This window comes from Acanthochromis polyacanthus, chromosome 4, assembly GCF_021347895.1.
Source record: "Acanthochromis polyacanthus isolate Apoly-LR-REF ecotype Palm Island chromosome 4, KAUST_Apoly_ChrSc, whole genome shotgun sequence".
Classification (NCBI taxonomy): domain Eukaryota; kingdom Metazoa; phylum Chordata; class Actinopteri; family Pomacentridae; genus Acanthochromis; species Acanthochromis polyacanthus.
This window is the reverse complement of record NC_067116.1, coordinates 26135366-26154914: the sequence shown is the minus strand read 5'-3', so window position 1 is coordinate 26154914 and position 19549 is coordinate 26135366. Positions and strand designations below refer to the sequence as shown.

At 39.4% G+C, this 19549-nt stretch overlaps 2 protein-coding genes across 2 annotated transcripts in view; one reads left to right on the top strand and one right to left on the bottom strand.

Moving 5' to 3' along the window:
• The first annotated feature begins 1716 nt into the window (after window positions 1–1716).
• Window positions 1717–19549, top strand: part of psmd1 (proteasome 26S subunit, non-ATPase 1) — a 38989-nt gene continuing 21156 nt past the window's right edge. The window contains exons 1-16 of the mRNA XM_022194724.2: window positions 1717–1900; window positions 3132–3175; window positions 3538–3611; window positions 4035–4204; window positions 4421–4629; window positions 4864–5007; window positions 5839–6065; window positions 6627–6687; window positions 6811–6939; window positions 7086–7174; window positions 7282–7360; window positions 7461–7634; window positions 7796–7907; window positions 8268–8464; window positions 8977–9072; window positions 9607–9671. Of these exons, the coding sequence (XP_022050416.1) occupies window positions 1885–1900; window positions 3132–3175; window positions 3538–3611; window positions 4035–4204; window positions 4421–4629; window positions 4864–5007; window positions 5839–6065; window positions 6627–6687; window positions 6811–6939; window positions 7086–7174; window positions 7282–7360; window positions 7461–7634; window positions 7796–7907; window positions 8268–8464; window positions 8977–9072; window positions 9607–9671 (1886 nt within the window). The 5' untranslated portion in view covers window positions 1717–1884. The remainder of the gene's footprint in view (window positions 1901–3131; window positions 3176–3537; window positions 3612–4034; window positions 4205–4420; window positions 4630–4863; window positions 5008–5838; window positions 6066–6626; window positions 6688–6810; window positions 6940–7085; window positions 7175–7281; window positions 7361–7460; window positions 7635–7795; window positions 7908–8267; window positions 8465–8976; window positions 9073–9606; window positions 9672–19549) is intronic.
• htr2b (5-hydroxytryptamine (serotonin) receptor 2B, G protein-coupled) lies at window positions 10708–19215 on the bottom strand. Its single transcript, XM_022194725.2, has 4 exons — window positions 18714–19215; window positions 17643–18229; window positions 13891–14091; window positions 10708–12815 (listed from the first exon to the last, which is right to left on the bottom strand). Exons 2-4 carry the CDS (start codon window positions 17902–17904, stop codon window positions 11857–11859), a joined length of 1422 nt encoding a protein of 473 aa, XP_022050417.1. The 5' UTR covers window positions 17905–18229; window positions 18714–19215; the 3' UTR covers window positions 10708–11856.

Below are 19549 nucleotides of genomic sequence, written 5' to 3'. Positions count from 1 at the left end.
ATATCAGGTGGCATAACTGGGGAAAAACAACAAACACAGTGCTGTTTCGTTTTGCCAGCAGGACAACACCTCACCTCTTTGATTTCCATGAACTTCATTTGACAGTGAAACTTATTTTTTTTGTCAAGTGGACACAAGCTACAAAAATCTCAATTAAAAGCTCAATTTAAAGTCAAATGCCACAATAGGAGCAGTTGAACAAAATTAACAGATACATCTAAAAATACTTGCCAGACTCTCAGGTGGTACAAAGAATAATCCATCACTTCACCTCTGTTCTGAATCATTTGCTTTGGCTTCCAGGGAAATACAGAATTGAGTTTAAAAATTTCACTTTCCATTTATAAAGCTCTAAATGGTTTAGCTTCACAATATATTCCTGATGTGTTGACTGTGTTTTCTGTTCCTAGTCCTCTTCAGTCACCCTCAGTTTCTCCCCACTCAGGCCTCAAAACCAAAACCAACCAGGATTCTGTCATTATTGAACTCAGACTCTGAAACAGTCTCCCTGTTCCACATTAAATCCTGTTCAACAATTGGCCATTTCCAATCACAGTTAAAGGCTCACCTTTCCCCCCCTGCTTGCTCTGGTCACATCCACTCTTAGTTTTTAGATACTTGGTTGTCTTTTTCACACTTTATCTTTAATAGATTGTTCCTTGTTTTTAATTTATATATTTGCTTTACCTTCCCACATGCTAACCCTTGTGATTTCCTCCATTCATTTGTATTTGCTCATGCATGTTACTAACTTTGTGTCCTCTCTCCCTGTACCTCTCTGCAGACGTTTCTGGCTTTGGAACTGAACAGGTCTGATCTGTAGTCGACTTGTCCCTTCCATGTTTGGGATCCCTTGTTTGTTATGTGTTTGTCTCTTATCTTGTTATCCCTCCCCTTTACACTTACCCTAACTGGTCGAGGAAGATGGCCACCATCCTTGAGCCTGGTGATGCTATACTATGTCTCCTCCTATTAAAAAGAAGTTGTTCCACTTCACCAACAGAAATATAAATGAGAAAAAGGAAGTAGCTACAAAAAAGAAAGTAAAACAACAAAGGAAGAGGGGAAAATACAAAATGAAATAAAATACAATACAATAAAAGTCAAACTATTTTAAGAAAAGAAAGCCTGCTCTATGGGAATCCAGTTTAGAGGGTATAATCTTTAGTTCTACATTGGTTAGGTTCACCTCTAGAATTATTAATACTGAAGGGTCCTAGCCTTTATATTTAGTAAGGTTAAGTTGTTTTTTAATATAATTTTTCTAGGACTTTTATCAATATAATTATCATCAATTTTAAATCACTTAGGTAAATTCACACCATAAATAACACGGTGGGGTCTTAATCTCACAAATTAAACTTGTTAAGTTAATTTAGCACGACAATCTTCTTTATCTAGCGGAAAGCAGTAGTTTTAAACGTGATTTCATTTGAAGGGCTCCGATTGAACAGTTGAGTGAACTGCTCAGACGACTGCCAAGAGCTGTTTCACGTCAGACTGCCTTTTGAAATGCCTGTCCATAAATAGATACATACAAATAAAACATTTTCAGAGTTGCTTTATTTGTAAATATAGTTAAAATGGTACTGTCTTTATTTCTTAAACTATTATGAGTTGCTCAGCCGTCACATGTTAAATACCTAAAATAATATTTTGTTGCATCTTTGTAAACAGGCACAAAAGAAGCCACCCAACAAGAGGTCCTCTAGAGAAGGACTTGCGGTGTTGAACAAAAAGAACTTAGCAGCGGCTGTGTTGGGTTCCCGTTGTGCGTTTTTCAGATACTACAAATCTTTTAATTTCTTTAACTCCCCGAAAATCGCACGGAATTCCACCGTCGAACCAGGAGCGAGGGGCCGAGGAGGGAATAAAGATCCAACCATGATAACATCTGCCGGTAAGGCGGGAGGGTGTTTTTATTTTGCTAGCCGTAAGTGTAGCTAGCTGCCATTGATTTAGCTGAGTCACACAGCTAATGTAGCTGACAGGCAGCCGTTGACCGGTGACAGGCAACAAATCAGACGTTTTTATCGGGTTTCACCGTGTTTTTTCTGGAAGGAGACACACTTCAGTTACTGCAAAGCTATTAAAGTACAGGAAAATTTAATTCAGTAACAGTCATGCTGACAGTCGTGTACGAGTCATCAGGGCTCACTGCTCTCTACTAAATACTCACCACTGATCTTTACAAAAACCTACATTTTTCTTCATATTTGAAGTTATTCCCCAAGGCATACGTCTGAATTAAACAAGCACGTTTAATAAATGACATTTTATCATATACTGACTTTATTAAACGTGCTTGACAATCAGTTTTATGAGTGATTCAAACTGATGGATTAAAACAAAAGTAAAAGACAACACATATTGCAGCTTCTTTGCCGTTTTGCACTCAAGTTCCGATGTGACATTTTACCTGTATGCTATCTAACATGTTTTTTTGAACTCAGTTTTGCCTCTGTCTATAACCTGCTGGTGCATCAATAAATGTAATTACAGTCCCAGTAGTCCCAACTTTTAATCACAAGCACCTGACATTTACTACATGAATATACAAATTCTCTATGAATCATGAGATGATTACATACTACTGTACTTAGACGTCTAAGTGGATGAATCCTTATGTTATGTGCCATTCTTTTAAATCCCTAAGTGACTAGGCTATGTTGAAATACACTATATACCTTTTAGGGCTTGACTCATTACCGACAAGGCTAATTTTTCGATCGTATATTCATCATTTTCCAATTATTAGTGTCGATAGTATTTTTAAATTGGTTCCCGAAATGTGTATATATAGAAAGTGTGCTGCTTTTACTCTGCAGCCTCTTCTCTCACTCTGTACTCATCACTTTGTAGTCGTAGGCAATGTCCTGCTCACAGTACTGTCTTGTTTACGTATCATAACTAACAGCCTACCAACAGTGAAGGTTAATATTAAAAAAATCTCACATTTATTTAAACTTTTCCAAAACGTAAATAAACAGAAACTTTTAAATTAAGTTTTGTTGAATCTTGTGTTTGTCTAAATTTTGACATCATGCCTTTTATTTTTCCTGCAGAATTTATATCTGTAAAAGAAGGTATATGAGCTTAATCGATATCATATTTCTGACTTTTTGTAACAGCTGGAATTATCTCACTTCTTGATGAGGAGGAGCCACAGCTCAAGGTAAGAATTGGTTGCAGATTAGTGGGCCGGGTGCCTGAAGACGGCAAACTGATATGCAAATGTTTAGGAAATTGTGGAGAACTGACTTGTAGTGTTTGTATCTGTGTTTGTTTATACCTTGCTATGCCCGCCTCCGATATTTCATAATCATGGTTCCAGTCAGCTTTGCTAAAGGCTAATGTTCTACATTCATTTTATTTATTTAGCATTTGAATAATTGTAGCACCAAAGTTGTATTGTGATACTGACTGTCACTGTAGTGGAAACATGGCTTTGTTTTTGTGCCTAAACTATTAGCGATGAATTAAGCTGTATTGTGCAGTGAATAAATGTGTAAGCAACATCTTTGTTTGTACTTGCAGGAGTTTGCTCTGCACAAACTAGATGCCATTGTGAATGACTTCTGGGCTGAGATTTCAGGATCTGTAGATAAAATGTAAGTACTCTTAATGAATTTTCAAGCGATAGTTGACATAGGAATGCAACATAGTTTACTTAATTCTGTGTTTGTAGCATAGAGAAAGATAAATTTACCTCAAAATGTACTAAGTGCTTGACACATCTGACCTGCGCTCTAGATGCTTGCACATTCCCGACAATATTGCTAAACTACAGACAAATAAAATCTTGCGGTGTGGTGTGAAATTAGCCTGAAGTATTGAGGTGCTGAATGTTTTTTCCAGCAAATAGAATCAGATAGAGCGTTGAGTCGATTTGTGTCCTACCTTGCTTCAGAACGTGCTCTGTGTAGCAGAGAGTTATAATTTAGATTTTACCCTTTAAATTCCATTGGGATACAGAAGTGCATCTTGCTGCTGCATTTTTCAGTCCTGTGTAACCGGCTCATGTCTACTCACAGCGAGGTCCTGTATGAGGATGAGACTTTTCGGAGCAGATCATTTGCTGCCTTGGTGGCCTCTAAGGTTTTCTATCATCTCGGGGCCTTTGAAGAGTCTCTAAACTACGCCCTTGGTGCTGGAGAGCTTTTCAGTGTCACAGATGACTCAGAATATGTGGAGACCATCATTGGTGAGTTATTAAACAAAAATGCTTTATTTGTATCCTGCTGTGTTGTGTTTTGTACCGAAAGTAAAGAACATAAATGTAAAAGCTGGAAATCTATAATTTGATTTTACACTGTGAGCTAATTAGCTTTTGCTCTTTTGAGGTGAAAATGCATATGATATTAATCTGAACTATGTCAGTGGATTTAGGAATTTTATGCTCTTCCTCTGTTTGCTGTAGCCAAGTGCATTGACCACTATACCAAGCTGCGGGTAGAGAATGCCGAGCTGCCAGAGGATGAGGAGAAGAAAAGCATCGACCCCCGCCTCGAGGGCATTGTAAACAAGATGTTCCTGCGTTGCCTAGACGATCACAAGTACAAGCAGGCCATTGGCATTGCCCTGGAGACCAGGCGTCTTGACATGTTTGAGAAGACCATCTTAGAATCGGTGAGCATCTTCTGATATTCACTGCAACTGGAATGTTTAATGCAAGCCTAAATACTGTTAGCCTTCTCCAAGAATCTAACACACTTTTCATGAGATGGCACAAAATTTTGGAGTACAGGACTTGTACATGAGACAAAGGTTTGGATTTTGATACCTGCTGTTGATTGAGTTATGTCTTTCTTGGCATGAGACATTTGCGTAATTCTTAACTTTTTCCTTTCTCCTGTCATTCAGAATGATGTGAGCGGCCTTCTTGCCTACAGCCTGAAGGTGTGCATGTCACTGATGCAGAACAAGAAGTTCCGTAACGAGGTGTTGCGGGTGCTGGTGAAACTCTACATGAACTTGGAAAAGCCTGATTTCATCAATGTCTGTCAGGTAACCATTGGACTATCAAACATTGTATTATTTCTGTGACTACCCCTGCAGTCGTACATGTCATTTGTGAGAGAAATATATTTTACTAAGATCTATTTTCTCCCTCTTTAGAAGAAATTTTATTTATCCAACTGGATTATTTTTTTGTAAAATAGAAAGTTACATCAAGGACATAGGTCCCTTTATGTTTTAGAAATTGTAATTACTATTGGTTCTTTTGATGTTTGTTGCTCTTTCAACACTTTTACAATTTTTCTTTATGACATGGTGCTATGATTACTTACAGTGCTTTTATTTTAATATAATTAGTATAAGATTATTGACTTTATGATTACTCAGTATTGATAAATAGGGTGACATTTCTGTCAGAAAATAGTAACATTTGTTTAAAATTTTGAACAACCCAAGTGAATGTGTTTAAATCGTTTTACTCAATTCACAGTCCACATTCCAAATATGCTCCATTTACTATGCAATATGACAAAATATCAAGAAATCCTCATATATAGGAAGCTGGAAATGACAGTTTTATATTTCTACCAAATGTAAAACTGAAACCCTCATTATCCAATTAGTTGCAGGTTATTTTCCTCCTTGACTAATTACTATTCAACTAATGTCTGTACCTCTGCATACACATGCTGTCTTGTGATGGTAAAACTCTACCAATGTTAGCCCTGAGTCACACTGAGAGCTATTTGTGTGTTTTATGTTGTGTAACAGTTTTTGGTACTGCTGTTTACAGTTTGCTCCAACTTCACCATGTTTGATTTTCCAAAACTTTCCGAGTCGAACTTCGCTCTCTTATTTTCCCTCTCCTCTCCGCTGCAGTGCCTGATTTTCCTGGACGACCCACAGGCGGTGAGTGACATCCTGGAGAAGCTGGTAAAGGAGGACAACCTGCTCATGGCCTACCAGATCTGCTTTGACCTCTATGAGAGCGCCAGCCAGCAGTTCCTGTCATCTGTCATTCAGAACTTGCGTACTGTTGGAACTCCTATTCCTGCAGTCCCTGGTTCTACAAACACAGGCACTGTGCCCACGCCCGACAAAGACAGGTAGATGCCTAGAGAAAAGGAACGCAACTTATACCTTGGCTCAAGCACCTCGTCCTGGCTCATGTTTCCAGGGGTTTGGGCGTTCCCTTGCTTATATCCTCAGTTAACTCTAGAAATGTCCATTTATGCTTTTTATGACACTACAAATTACACAGAAAGTTATCAAAAATCTTGTGAACTTTTCAGGCATGACAGAAAAAGATTTTTGCTAAGTCTATAAGACATCAATTTCTAGGCAGAACACTGAACATACCAGAAAGAAATTTGTTATATGAGATTGGATCCTTACATGTCAAAATGTTTCACATTTAGCCTTACAGACTTTATTGCGTGCATCTTTGTTAAATGGCATTAAATCAAACCTGGTGAAATGAACTAAACTAAGGTAAACATGCACACTGAACATCAGAGTTTGAATAAACTCTAATCAATGTGAATATGTAGTACACCAGGAAAGACTAACTGAATCTATACATTAGATTATCTGAGTTGTCAAACTGGTTGCTTGAATTGAAATTATGCAAAATTGATTGTTTGTATTTGTGTGTGTTTGCATTGCAGTGATGCGATGGAGACGGATGACAAATCTGGCAGCTCCCCTGCTGGAAAGCCAGCTGAGACAGTAAGAATCTTGGATTGTTGGGTTGACTTTTGTTCTACCTGGTGCCAATCAGTTTTGTGTGTCTAAATAATCCAGTTTTTATGTGGTTGTTCATCACTGTTTTTCGTGTCTGTGTTTTTGCAGAAAGATGAGCCCAAAGACCAGAACGCCAAGATGATTAAGATCCTCAGTGGGGAGATGGCAATTGAGCTGCACCTGCAGTTCCTAATTCGAAATAACAATACAGATCTAATGATTCTCAAAAACACAAAGGTAACGTAGTTTAGCGATGGAATGAATGGTTTGGAAATCAGAAATTAATAAACTATTGTTTGATGAACTGAAAATGTGCAGAAATGACTAAATGAATTGTAACATCTTCCTTCTAAACTTCCATTTTTTTTCCTCTGCTACTCAAGGATGCGGTTCGAAATTCAGTGTGCCACACAGCCACGGTCATAGCCAACTCGTTCATGCACACAGGGACCACAAGTGACCAGTTCCTCAGGTAATTGTGCTGTTAGAATGACAAACAAAACGCTGCGTAGATGGCATGAAGAGATTAAGAAACAGTAACTTTGTGCCTTTGACCAAAGTTGTTGTTTGTACTTGCAGAGAAAACTTAGAATGGCTAGCAAGAGCCACCAACTGGGCAAAGTTCACAGCCACAGCCAGTCTGGGCGTCATCCACAAGGTACAGTTGTGCCACAGTAATGATAATATAGAACAAACCAGAAAGCTTTTTATTCCAGTTTGTCCGTTGAATCTTAACACGACATTCTGTGTTTTTTCAGGGTCATGAGAAAGAGGCGCTCCAGCTAATGGCCACTTACTTGCCCAAAGACACTTCTCCTGGCTCTGCCTACCAGGAAGGAGGAGGCTTGTATGCTCTGGGGCTAATTCATGCCAACCATGGCGGGGACATCATTGACTACCTGCTCAGTCAGCTCAAGAATGCCAGCAATGATGTGAGTTTTTTTTTTTTTTAATGTTCAGTTTTACTGTTTGCCAGCCATCCTGTAAATTCTATATGTTGCTTCAGGAAAAAGCTTACAGTTAAGATCAGAAGTCAATTTTATTCAGTGTCAGTTAATCATTTTTTTTCTCTCCGATTATTCTGATTTCACAGATTGTCCGTCATGGTGGTGCCCTTGGCCTGGGTTTGGCTGCTTTGGGCACAGCCAGACAGGATGTTTATGACTTACTTAAGTCAAACCTGTACCAGGATGATGCTGTTACTGGTGTGTAAACCCTTGATTAAGGTTTTCTGAGTTTGACGGTGGCTTTTTAAAAAAATAATGGTGTTTGCCCTGAGCTTCTCCGAAAAATTTAGTTAACATTTATAAATAGTGTTAGATGCTAAACATATAATTGACTGAACGATGTCATGCATTGACTTACAAATGTGTGTTTTTTGTTATCTTAAAAAATATTTGTGGTCAAAGAAATATAGTCAAATATGTGTCTACTTTATATGTACTCCTTTTGCCTTGTCTCTCACTTGCATTGATGTTTAATTGTATGTACACTTATTAACATCTTATTTTAAAACGACAAAAAGCCAAAACCGGACAAGCTGATGATATCTTATGAACCCGCAGGTGAAGCTGCAGGCTTGGCTCTTGGTCTGGTCATGCTGGGCTCCAAGTCAGCTCAGGCAATCGAGGACATGGTGGGCTACGCTCAGGAGACACAGCACGAGAAGATCTTGCGTGGTCTGGCAGTGGGAATCGCTCTGGTCATGTACGGACGCATGGAGGAGGCTGATGCCCTCATTGAAAGCCTATGCAGAGACAAGGTACAAACAAATCATGTACACCATGAGGGCAGAGATGCTGTCTTCAACCAAAACAACGAAGACTGTAGGACTTTGACATTGGTGCAGCTTATACACAGATGTGTGACAAATTAACAGAAAAAGCAATATAATGAAGCCTAGTAAGGTTTTGGGCTACCATAAGCCACCAGAAAGGCTGCAGTGGCCCTTGACATTGTTTCTGCAAGTTTGTCTAACTCTACCAGTGGCATGTAACACCATTGTTCTAAAAGATATCCCTTCATTTGCTGTTTTGACAATGCAGAGTGCTGTTTGATCCAAAGTCTTTCATGTTTCAGTTTTGTTGAGGCCTGATTACTGCGCAGGACATAAAATATGATTCACATCGTTTTTTACCCTTGTACCCTCTGTTCTGTGTACGGAGAATTCTCCTGTAAAGAACTGGACGTGGGAAATGACTCATACCATGTTGAACTTTGATGTGCAACCAGACACAGTCTTTCAGCCCTGCTTTCTTTCACTGTCTGTGATAGGACCCCATCCTGCGGCGCTCTGGTATGTACACTGTGGGAATGGCCTACTGCGGCTCCGGGAACAACAAAGCCATCCGACGCCTGCTACATGTCGCTGTAAGCGTTTCCTTTTGCCCTTGTTTGCAGCCCTTTTATGGTGGGAGGAAAAATTTGTCATCCTGGCAGTGGGCACAAACCAGTATCCAGGACTGCACAATTGATGCTGCTTATTGAGATGCCTTTTTTATGACTGTTGAATTTCTGTTGAGAGTAATGACATGATTAAGCATAAGCTATTAAACAGGCATTTAAATTGTTTCTAGAGTGTTGTTAATTCTCAGTTCAATTGGGACAGGCAGCTGTTAGTAATACTTTTGGCATTATGGAAATCACCTGTAATCATTTTCTGAATTTTAAAATACAGGGCTTAAAGTAGAAGTTAAGGACACAGCAAAGAATATGCAATAACCAGCGGCAACGTGTGCAAACAACAATTTGCAGAGGTGTGAACAACTTGTCCTGTAGGTGGCACTTCGTGCAAGCTAAAGCTATCAGTGTGATGGTGGATCATAGCTCTTTTACAGGGAGACATAAGAGAGCTGCATAATTAATTTCATAATTAATTTACTTTGTTTGCTTGTCTGCATTAAGGTGAGTGACGTGAATGATGACGTCAGAAGGGCTGCTGTTGAATCCATTGGCTTCATCTTGTTCAGGTAGGATCCAGAGTTGTTGTCTTCAGCTATCAGCATCCTGTTTATTTACTTACTTACGTGCACCAAAGGCCTCTCTCTGTAGAGCCTGGAAGTTTTAGCTAAAATTCCGCTTATTTGTCTGACACCACACTAACACACAGATAAAATTAAACACTGATTCATTTCTATAGTTTGAGTCATCTTGTTGAATAGAACAAACTGGTACTGATGCTGGTACTGCCTGTCTTTATTGATTAATGCTCATTTCAGTATTCTTCTTTAATGTAATTGGATTGCAATTCATTTATAGCCCGACTCGTACCAAAGTCAATAGAACAGAGAAATTCTTTTGTGCATTCACATTCTGGTAGCACCACCAAATGTCCTGACCAGCCCACATCACCTACAAGCAGTGACACATCACTGTTTATACACGTGCAGTGTGACACATGATTCTGCTTTATTGTTGCTTCTTTTGCCCTGAATTTCCCTAATTTTAAAATTTTGTACAAATAATAAGTTGGTGTAATATGATCCAACCATTTTGAGGCACAATTTCCAGTAGTTTCTTGGTATTTGTGGACGTTGTTTCTCTGTCAGAGAAAGCCAGATGTTCTTGTCGTTGTCACTCACACATTCTCTTTTCTGGCTATTCGTAGTGATTCATCACTCTTAAATGGACGTGAATTTACCCAGCAGATACCAGAGCACTGTTAAACACAAGGCCTAGCCAGCGTACAAATATCAGTGTCCATTTTTAAGCCCAAAAAAGGCTGTGTGATATTCTGTGGGATCAATTGGCTGTTAGATAAACCTTGTGTAAATCATCGCTTTGTTTAGAAAGACGTCTGAACCAGAGCAATTTAGTTTGCCTACTCTTCTCCAACTTCCAGCCCTAATGGGGCGAGGATAACTCTTCGCTCACCTCCACCAACATGCACACAAACATATATTGAGGACAGTTCCAAGTTCAAATATCTTATGTTTCCTCATTTCGTACTACAAACAAAGTTTCTGTTTCTTAACAATGCATACGAGTTCAGAGGGCTTCACAGAAATAAAATGACGACGCACAGTTTGCATGAAAAGCTTGTGGAGCCTTATGCAAATCTATTTTTTTGTTCAATTGATTATGATTACTTTTTAATAATAAGGTTGAAAGAAACCTGGTTGGGCTTTCTTGTTTGGATGTCTGCCGTGTTTTCACTGGCCAAAATGCCATAATCTGACATCACTGAGCTGAAAAACAAAATAATTGCTGCAGAATACACTTACACAATGAAATGGACTTGATACAATTGCGTTTTAGGTCCGCAACACAGAAAGTATTTTATTGAACACATGTAGGTTTCCATTGAATCTAGATTTTTCTCTTTCCTATATACGGTCTCATTCGGAAACCTTTTTTTTTTACATGTCAAAACAGCAGGCCGCAATACACATACAAGAGTGCTTTCCAAAGGTCCAGCAGATACAATAAATTTCATTTCAAGAGTGTAATGCATTTACATGTCTGTCTGCAGAAGAGAGTTGTGGTCTTCTTGGCAAAATAAAAGCATGTGGTCTGAGATGGTTTACAGCAAATTTTCAGCCCAAGTAAAAGAATCAGCAGAGGAATATATTTTATACTGCATTCAGAGAGTTTCCAGGTTGTCATAGTGTCTGGTTGCCTCAATTTTGTTGAATCTGAACTTTTGTTCTTTAAGTTGACCTGTTTCAGGTTATCTTAAAGCTATTAGATTCATTTTGAGAACTCGAAAACCCTTTTTGTTTTACGCTATGAACAGCCTCGCTGAGAATTCACATTATTAATATAGCTTACCTTATAGGCCTGTTGAGCTGTCTTTTGATCCTATTCTGTACAGTCACACATTTATTGGAAACATTTGATTTGTGACTGAAAGGTAGCATTATGTTTTACAAATTATTCTGGTGAAAATAACCATGTTTTGCTTTAAAATGACTGATGTAAACAAACATCAGTAACTTCAGATAACAGCAGGTTAGCTTTTGCTGTACAGTGCACGATAAGTCCTGGTGTCAAATGATTTGTGTGTCATTTTAAGAGTAACAGTATGTCCCACTCTGGCATTTTGAATATTCATCTATGGGGGAAGCCTTTGTCTTTAAAGAGATGAAACATTTGCACCATAAATCTGATCCACTTCAAGTGCTCCATTTAATTAGATGTCTTTGTCTGGTGTCTCTATACGCAGCTGACATGCTCCTGCTGCTTACCGTCATCGTTTTCAGTCAGAAGTATTGTGTCTAACAAAACACCAGTGGATGTCTGTACAGGTGCATGTCGACTCCTCAGTGGACTTTGGTAGCTCACTGATCCGATGCCATTCTTCATTCCGTGCTTCATAAACAATTTAGAGTTCTCTGTCATGGAAGATTTGAATGACATCCTTGAAAGGGTCCAGTCTGTGTTTGATGCCTTTGGAAGTCGTCCTGACCCATTACTCGAACAGCTTTTGTAGTTACAGGTGATGTAACGTGTAAACGCCTCCCTGAAAGTTTTGTTGAATAGCGTGTAGACCAACGGGTTGATACCTGATGACACATAACCCACCCACACAAAGATCTCCATGAGGCGGGAAATTACACTAGCATCACAACTGGTGCATAGCACAGAGGTGATGTTTGTAATGAAGAAAGGGCACCACATGACTACAAACAGGAGGAAGACTATACCTAGCACCTTTGAGGCACGTTGCTCATTGCTCAGAGTCTGCATCGACTTCTTGCCCATTGTTGACATTCTGCGAAAAGAAATTTCTTCTCCTGTTGGAGCGTTCGTTGTGCCTGCATTTGTTTTTTCTTGGATCCTGGCAAGTCTACTGTCCAGTATGTTCACTTGCTCAGTTTGAGGTGAAGTCATGGTCTGTTCGTTTTGAAACGCCGTGGAGACTGTCGAGCAGCTAAAGCGCTGAGTCACCTTTGACCTGAGCAAATAAACCTTTTTGCGCAACACCTGGACAGTTAGTAGGTAGATGACCATCATGATAGTCAAAGGGATGAAGAATGCTGCCAGGGAGCCGAACATGATAAACTCCCTGAAGGTGTCTGTTTTCAGCAGGCATGTGTGGTTGCTGTTGAAGGTGATGTTGTTGGGAAGATGGTAGTCCTTAAGCCCCTTTATTGGAATCGGGATTGCAATACCTGGAAAGTGACAAGAAGAGTTAATACTGAAAAGCATTGGCAATTATTTTGTTATTTTTACAACGCTGAGCTTATGATTGCAGCACTGAAAATGTGTTACCACCAGCTACGGTAATTTTCCTTAAGCTCTCAGGAAAATTGATTGAATTTTTAATCTCATAAGTATACTGGTAGAAATGGAAGAATAACTTATCTTTAATGAAAAAAAACAACAAAACTCCAATAAGATACAAGGTTATGGTTCAAGGGCTTTTTGTTTTTTAAAATCAAATAAGCCATTAATTCATTACTTGTTTTGGTCCCTCATAAACGGACCACTTTGAACCTGGGTGGAGCCTGGAATAAACGCCAGCTGAACATTTAAAGGAACGGCATTTATGATTTAGGGGTGTCTGTTTGTAGAAATGAAATATGGTATGATGTTTTTGTTATTGTGTAATCACCTGTACTTTAGAGTCACTGTGTTTGTTTTGGAATATGCCCCTCATTCATACATATAAAGTAAGTCCTCTTTCTTAGAGCCTACCACGTTTCTACAGTGGCCCAGAATGAGCAAGTCAAAGTCTGGTTTGATAGAGAGGGCATTTCCTGTTATTTTGTTGAAGTGGCGGCCACCATAGGTTCTCCTACACACCTGGAAAAGGAGGGTGACGGTGGGGCTTCATTACAGTATGTAATTTCACATTAAATGGTACATACTGAACCTGTAAGCTGCTGGCATTTTGTCATGTTTACAGGTAAACATGTTTTGTTATCACACTATTTGATGTTAGTACTTCATTTTTGTTGAATACTTTGTTGACCTAAGCAGACTGGACTCCACTCTCAGGACTTTCAGTAATTGTGATAGCACCAACCCAGCCATTCACCCATCCCATCCCTTTCCCTTAAATGTCATAGCTCATAGGTTGTTGTTTATACAGTATTTCTTTAATTGCATCTAGCAAATGTTGCTGCATCTATGAACCAGTGCTACCATCAAAATTGAGAAATGACTTAGACAATGTAAAAATTACTTTAGTGCTCTGTAAAATCTGTATAAAAAAGGTTACAAAAGCTGAACTGATATGCTTACAAATGGATATGAGCCACACCAGTGCAATCTTGACCAGTGCTTTGGCTCTGGATTTGTACTGGCTGTGTTGGATTGGCTTCTTGATGGCAATGTACCGATCCAGTGAAATGGCACAGAGGTGCATGATGGATGCAGTAGAAAACAGCACATCGAGGAAGAGCCAAATTGGACAGAGGAACTCCGGAAGAGGCCATCGAGACTCTAAAGAGAAGATGAGACAGCATTAATACAGGAAGAAAATAATTTTTGGAAGTTGTGACTCTATAATTAGTAGCTAATTTAATGCACTTGTGGTTGAACTCATTTTTATTCCAAAAAGAAGTTGGTCTTACTCACTACCAGTTATGGGAGATATACCGCAATGGCAAAGGATTAAAAGTAGCACTCATGCAAAAGATTGGTGTTTGTTTATCTCTGAGGAATGACTGTACTGGAAAGGGAGGGTTCACTGACTGTTTATGGAGCTGAAAGCTCTGTATGTAGATGTGGTGGAGACTATGCTGAACAGTAGTGTTTATTTTCAGTCCCAGGCATAAAATGGGCAAGTGATTGCTCTGGCCTTTGTCTCATCGTCTATTAACACTGCAGAAGACTGCTGCTGGAGATATTCCTTTACATAATTTTATTTTATTGTGCCCCCCTCCCCTGTTTTATTTGCAGTATTTTCTTGAAGGGAAGTTTTGAGGCTGGATGAGGCCTAATGACTACAGTGACCCAATGGATAGTTTAAATAATGTATGGGGCTACAACGGACCAGTTCTTAAGGCAACAGCATGCTAATATGTTGGTGCTACACAGAACTTTGCAGATTTACATCAACGTATTGTGGCCTTCTACTGCCACTTGGGGGCAGATTACTCTTGTTCATGTCTGTGCAGCTATTGGTCCTTCGCTTTTGGTCCTGCCACTGTAAAAACAGAAGTATAGTAAAATGAAACCAGTCCTGTTGCACCAGTAGCATTCGTAAACACATGCATTGTTTATTATGCCGAAACGACCCTTTACTCATTGTAATTCAAGCCAACCCTTCAACCAGTAAGCATTCGACCTATGTATGGCATCATTGCTAAGGGTAAACGCACTGTTGCAGGACTGCATGGAAATTTGTTTCCATTCCTTCTGTATTGGTTGAATTCTAATAATCATTTGCTATAGCTACACTATCAGACACCAATTTGGAACCATATCAGTATCAAAGCTCTTTTACCTATCATTTTGATAATGCTCTGCTAGTTATTGACCAAGTGTGCTTTAGTTATGCTGCATTTGATTTGTGATATAGCCACCTTTGTGTGTATAAAGGGAAAACAGGGATTTTGATGGAAAATGCTCGAGATGTTTCCTCGTCTTAATTTACCAATGATACTATGACACAGACAAACCCATAACACGATACACACCCAAAGCTGTATTGTATATGCTTGAGTGCATTTTTACTACTTGTCCAGCATTGCTTACCAGTTTATCTGTCTGCTAGTTATTTCAAGCCCCGCCAAGTCCAGCCTATTGGGAGCTGCCCCACCCACATGGAGTTGCTTTGGCTGATCCTGTAGGTCATGTTGTAAACAGCATTGGGAAGTGTTTGTGGCCTTTCAGTATTATACTTTTAATCATTGATGCCCTTTAATAAATTGAGGGACATCTTAAAAAACATTAAGCCTAGTAACATTACCGATAGACCTTTGGTAGTAATATTGCCAGTGTAACCTGTCCTGTACTGTGACTGTAGGAGGCGCTGATCCTCTGTCTGGCAGTTTGACTGCCTGCACTGTTGTTAGCCCTGCTTTGCTTCGCACCAGCCTTATGTACACAGTGAACATGTATGTTTATGCACCCATGACCTCTTCCTTCGTGCCCCAATTCTCTGAACTTCATCTCTTTAAATAGGGGCGTAATGACACCTGTCTGAGTCTACAAAAATATTTGTAGAGCATATTTCTAAGATTTGCTTTATCTGTAGCGACAAGAGCAGTAGCTAACCACTATTTTTTGATGTTAGTTAATTTCATAATGATTTTCTCAAATGTTGTAGTTGTTTAGTATATACTAGGTCAGAAAATCTTGAAAAATGTTGATCAAAGCTCAAGATGATGTCTTCAAATGACTTATTTTGTCCATAGCCCAAACATAATCCGTTTACTCTAAAGCAATAAAGAAAACAAAATATTCGTAGAAGCTGAAGTCTGAGAATTGTAAGTTTATTTCCTTAAAAAATACCTAAACTGTTTTAGTAATTATCAAAATAGTTGGTGTTTACATTGCTAATGGCTGACAGCTACTTGATGAGTCATTGCACGTCTTATTGTAGCACACAAGTATTGCAGTGAACTTTGCAAATTTTAATTGACAAGGTACTTTTCTCTGTAACAGACATGCACTTGCACACATTTTCACCTTACTGCATTGAGTCTCAGGACATTTTTTTTAGAATACATTTGAATTGTTACAGAAGGCCCTGCATTTACGTATGTGTTTGTTCAAAGACGGCCATGAACTCTGTTTATTCTTAGGTTTTCCAGCTTTCCATTTATTGATAATGTACTTTTGTTCTTTCAACCATCTCAGCCTCTTCAATTAAAGCAACTTGAAAGTGGAAAAGCTTTTAGCTTCTCTTTTAAACACAGGTTGTTTGTGACCTAAGTAATATGAATAAGTTTTATCATAAGGAGTCATTAAACAAAACAGTTGCTTTATTGAATATTTAGGCTGAATAACTTTACCGTAATTCCAAAACCCTGTCAGCTGTCATCTGTTTTTGCAACATACAAATCCAAAATGAGCAGGATGTATGCAAGCAGCTTTTTTTGAAATTACAAAACGAGATAGAATAGTAAATTAATTCTAAGGCTCTAACTTACAGTTACAGAGGAAAAAGCAGCACTTATGACCAGTCTGGCTTGTGTGGGTCTTTTGGTATGTCATCCAATCCTCATGCAAAAACAGTGTTTGAGAAAGGAAATACTACAAATAGCCTTGTGCTACACTATACTCTACCTTGCATGTGTGAAGCATATTTATATCTGATTCAGTGTCCTCTAATTGAATTAATAGAGACTTTGTAAAGCCTAAATATTGTAACTGTATTAGAATGTAGAGAATAGAATTCTAAATCAGGTCCTGTGCAGCTGTGTTTACACAGTGTTTACTGGAATTGAGATAATTTAGCATATCTTTCCAGGGATAATGGTCCCCTAGCACAATAGTTCAGTCCCAGCTGTGCAGCTGCTACCACAGCAAAACCAGAGGAGGAACAAGTCTGTTTATTATCCAATATCTCGTGTTATATTTCATCATATTACATTAAGAATAATTTGTTTAGAGATGGTCTAGTATTGCTCATAAACTACTTCTAGCCTCCTTTGCTACTGTAAGTTTGCCAGCCTGCTTTATTTGTAGATTATTAAAGCCACTAAAGCCTAAATACAAATGAACGATCAATGGGTTTGAACTCTCTTTATTAAATGCCTGACTCTCCGTCCCATGGATGTAAATGATCGCTCCTACACTCACTTTGAAATAGTTTCTAAGGTTTTAAAGATCTTTGATTACTAGCCAGCCCACAAGATTACAAACAGTTCAACCATAGCAAAGTATCAGAGGAATGTCTGTGACTTTGTTAAATTTCCACAGGATTGTGTGGAAAAATGATCTGGGCATTGAGTAAGGGCATAATTCTCTGGGCAGTATTGAGTATTTCTTTGGTATTGCACTGGTTATCAGGTTTCCAGCACAAGGCCTCATGCTACACTTACTATAGAGAACAGTGATGAGCGCAGTGGGCATCACCAGGACTCCCACCAGCAGATCAGCTACAGCGAGTGACATCAGGAAGTAGTTGGTGGCATTCTGCAGCTTTCTTTCAAGCGACACAGCAAGAATGACCAGGATGTTTCCTCCAATAGTGGGGATGATGACCATGACGAAGAGCAGGGCAGCCCATTTCAGCTGAATCTCCGGCACTTCACCCTCATGTGAGCTGTTAGCCACAGGTTGTGCCACGACTGGCTGAGACATGGTGCTGCTGAGATTACAGCGGGCCTGAGCTTTGATCCTTCTGGTGTTGGACACTCGGTCAGCATGGTCACTGGGTCCCACAGGCAAGGACACAGGGTAGGGTGGGGCAGCTCAAGGTCAGTGCACAAGATGCTTCATTCTTGCGCAGCGTGCAAACCAAAAGAGACCAGGGGCTAACTTCTTGAAGAGGACAAAAAAGGGAGTCCAGTGGAATAAACTCCAATGCTGGCAATAATCCCACCACGATTAGTACTTCCACAGCGAGATGTTAGCAGGGTTCCTCATTTTCCAAGGCAGATGATAGTCTTGTCATCCACTGCAGCCACTTGAAAGAAGAAATAGATTGGTTAAAAGGACAGCTTGTTGCCATCTGCTTTAATTTGTCTGACTGATGGCATAATTATGAGACATTTATGATAACAAATGATGAGGGTCTTTCCTGAGTATTGACACTCATTGTTTCTTCAGTATGTCAAAGAAATTTACTGAGCTGGAAAACATGAAGAACAGTAGTTTACAAGCTGTTTAAATTTCTGTTGTTGTACAGTTTTTAATAACTATGAAACTAATTTAATCAAGGTTTAAATAGCCTAGTATAACATTTCCGTTAGTCTATATGTTTACACAAATGGTCAATTACATTTTTTAAAATCAGAAACGGTATATGAATGTGTAGGTTTTTGAGATATTGTGACTAAAACCTCGACACAAAACAGAGGTGAGGTAGTAAGCTGACTTAAAAAGTTCCATTAGAAAAATAAAATGCTTTGTACATTAGCTTTACCATGAGCTTTCCAAAAGTTTCTTACCTGCACGCCGAGATAATAGCTGTTGTACTTCTTTGGTGATCTTCTTTGTTTAACTCTTGAAGTATTTTTCCAAATCGCGACGTCTCACCTCTCACAAACACAGAAGTGACATTCTCACTCAGTGCGTTTCAGTCTTTGCACACCTTGCAGTATTATATCCTTCTTAAGATCCGTCCCCGTGTCATCTTTATATTCCACCCTCCCTAAATGCGAGTACTGCTGAGACTGCCCTCCCTCAGCTGTAGAACTTAAATCTGTCGTAGTCTGCAGCAGTCCATGATGTGGAATTTGCCTCGCATCCACGTTGGAAGAACCCCCAGTCTTGCTTCGCATCACCTACCGCGATCACAGGTTTAAAACTTTCAGATGTTGTGGTTCCTCTGCCTCTCTCCCATTCCCAATCACTGCCTCTCGCTCACAGCCTGGGATCAGCTCACACCCTCTGCCGTCTCTTTCGCTCTCTCACTCCTCCCCTCACTCCCCTCTGTCTTGCAAGTGAGTCAGACTCTATACAAAACAGATGAATGTCTTTGTGCTGGCAACATGCCCATGGTTCTGGGAGGTAATTTCCTTCAACACAGCCGTCCCAATGTTTATATTTGTCACTTTCTGTTCTCTCCTCCATTGGTAGCGAGCAGCGGTGGGGGAGGTAGCAGTGGTGTATGCGGAGAAGCTTTTTTGGTGGTGGTGGATGTTTGAGAAATGTACTGCATAGCTTTTCTCTTTTGCCCCCAGTGAGCTCACATTTTCAGGCAAAGGAAGTCATTTAAATAGAATCTTGTTTTCCTGATGGATGTGCTGTTGGGTCTGGCTGTAACTGTCAAAAGATCAGATTT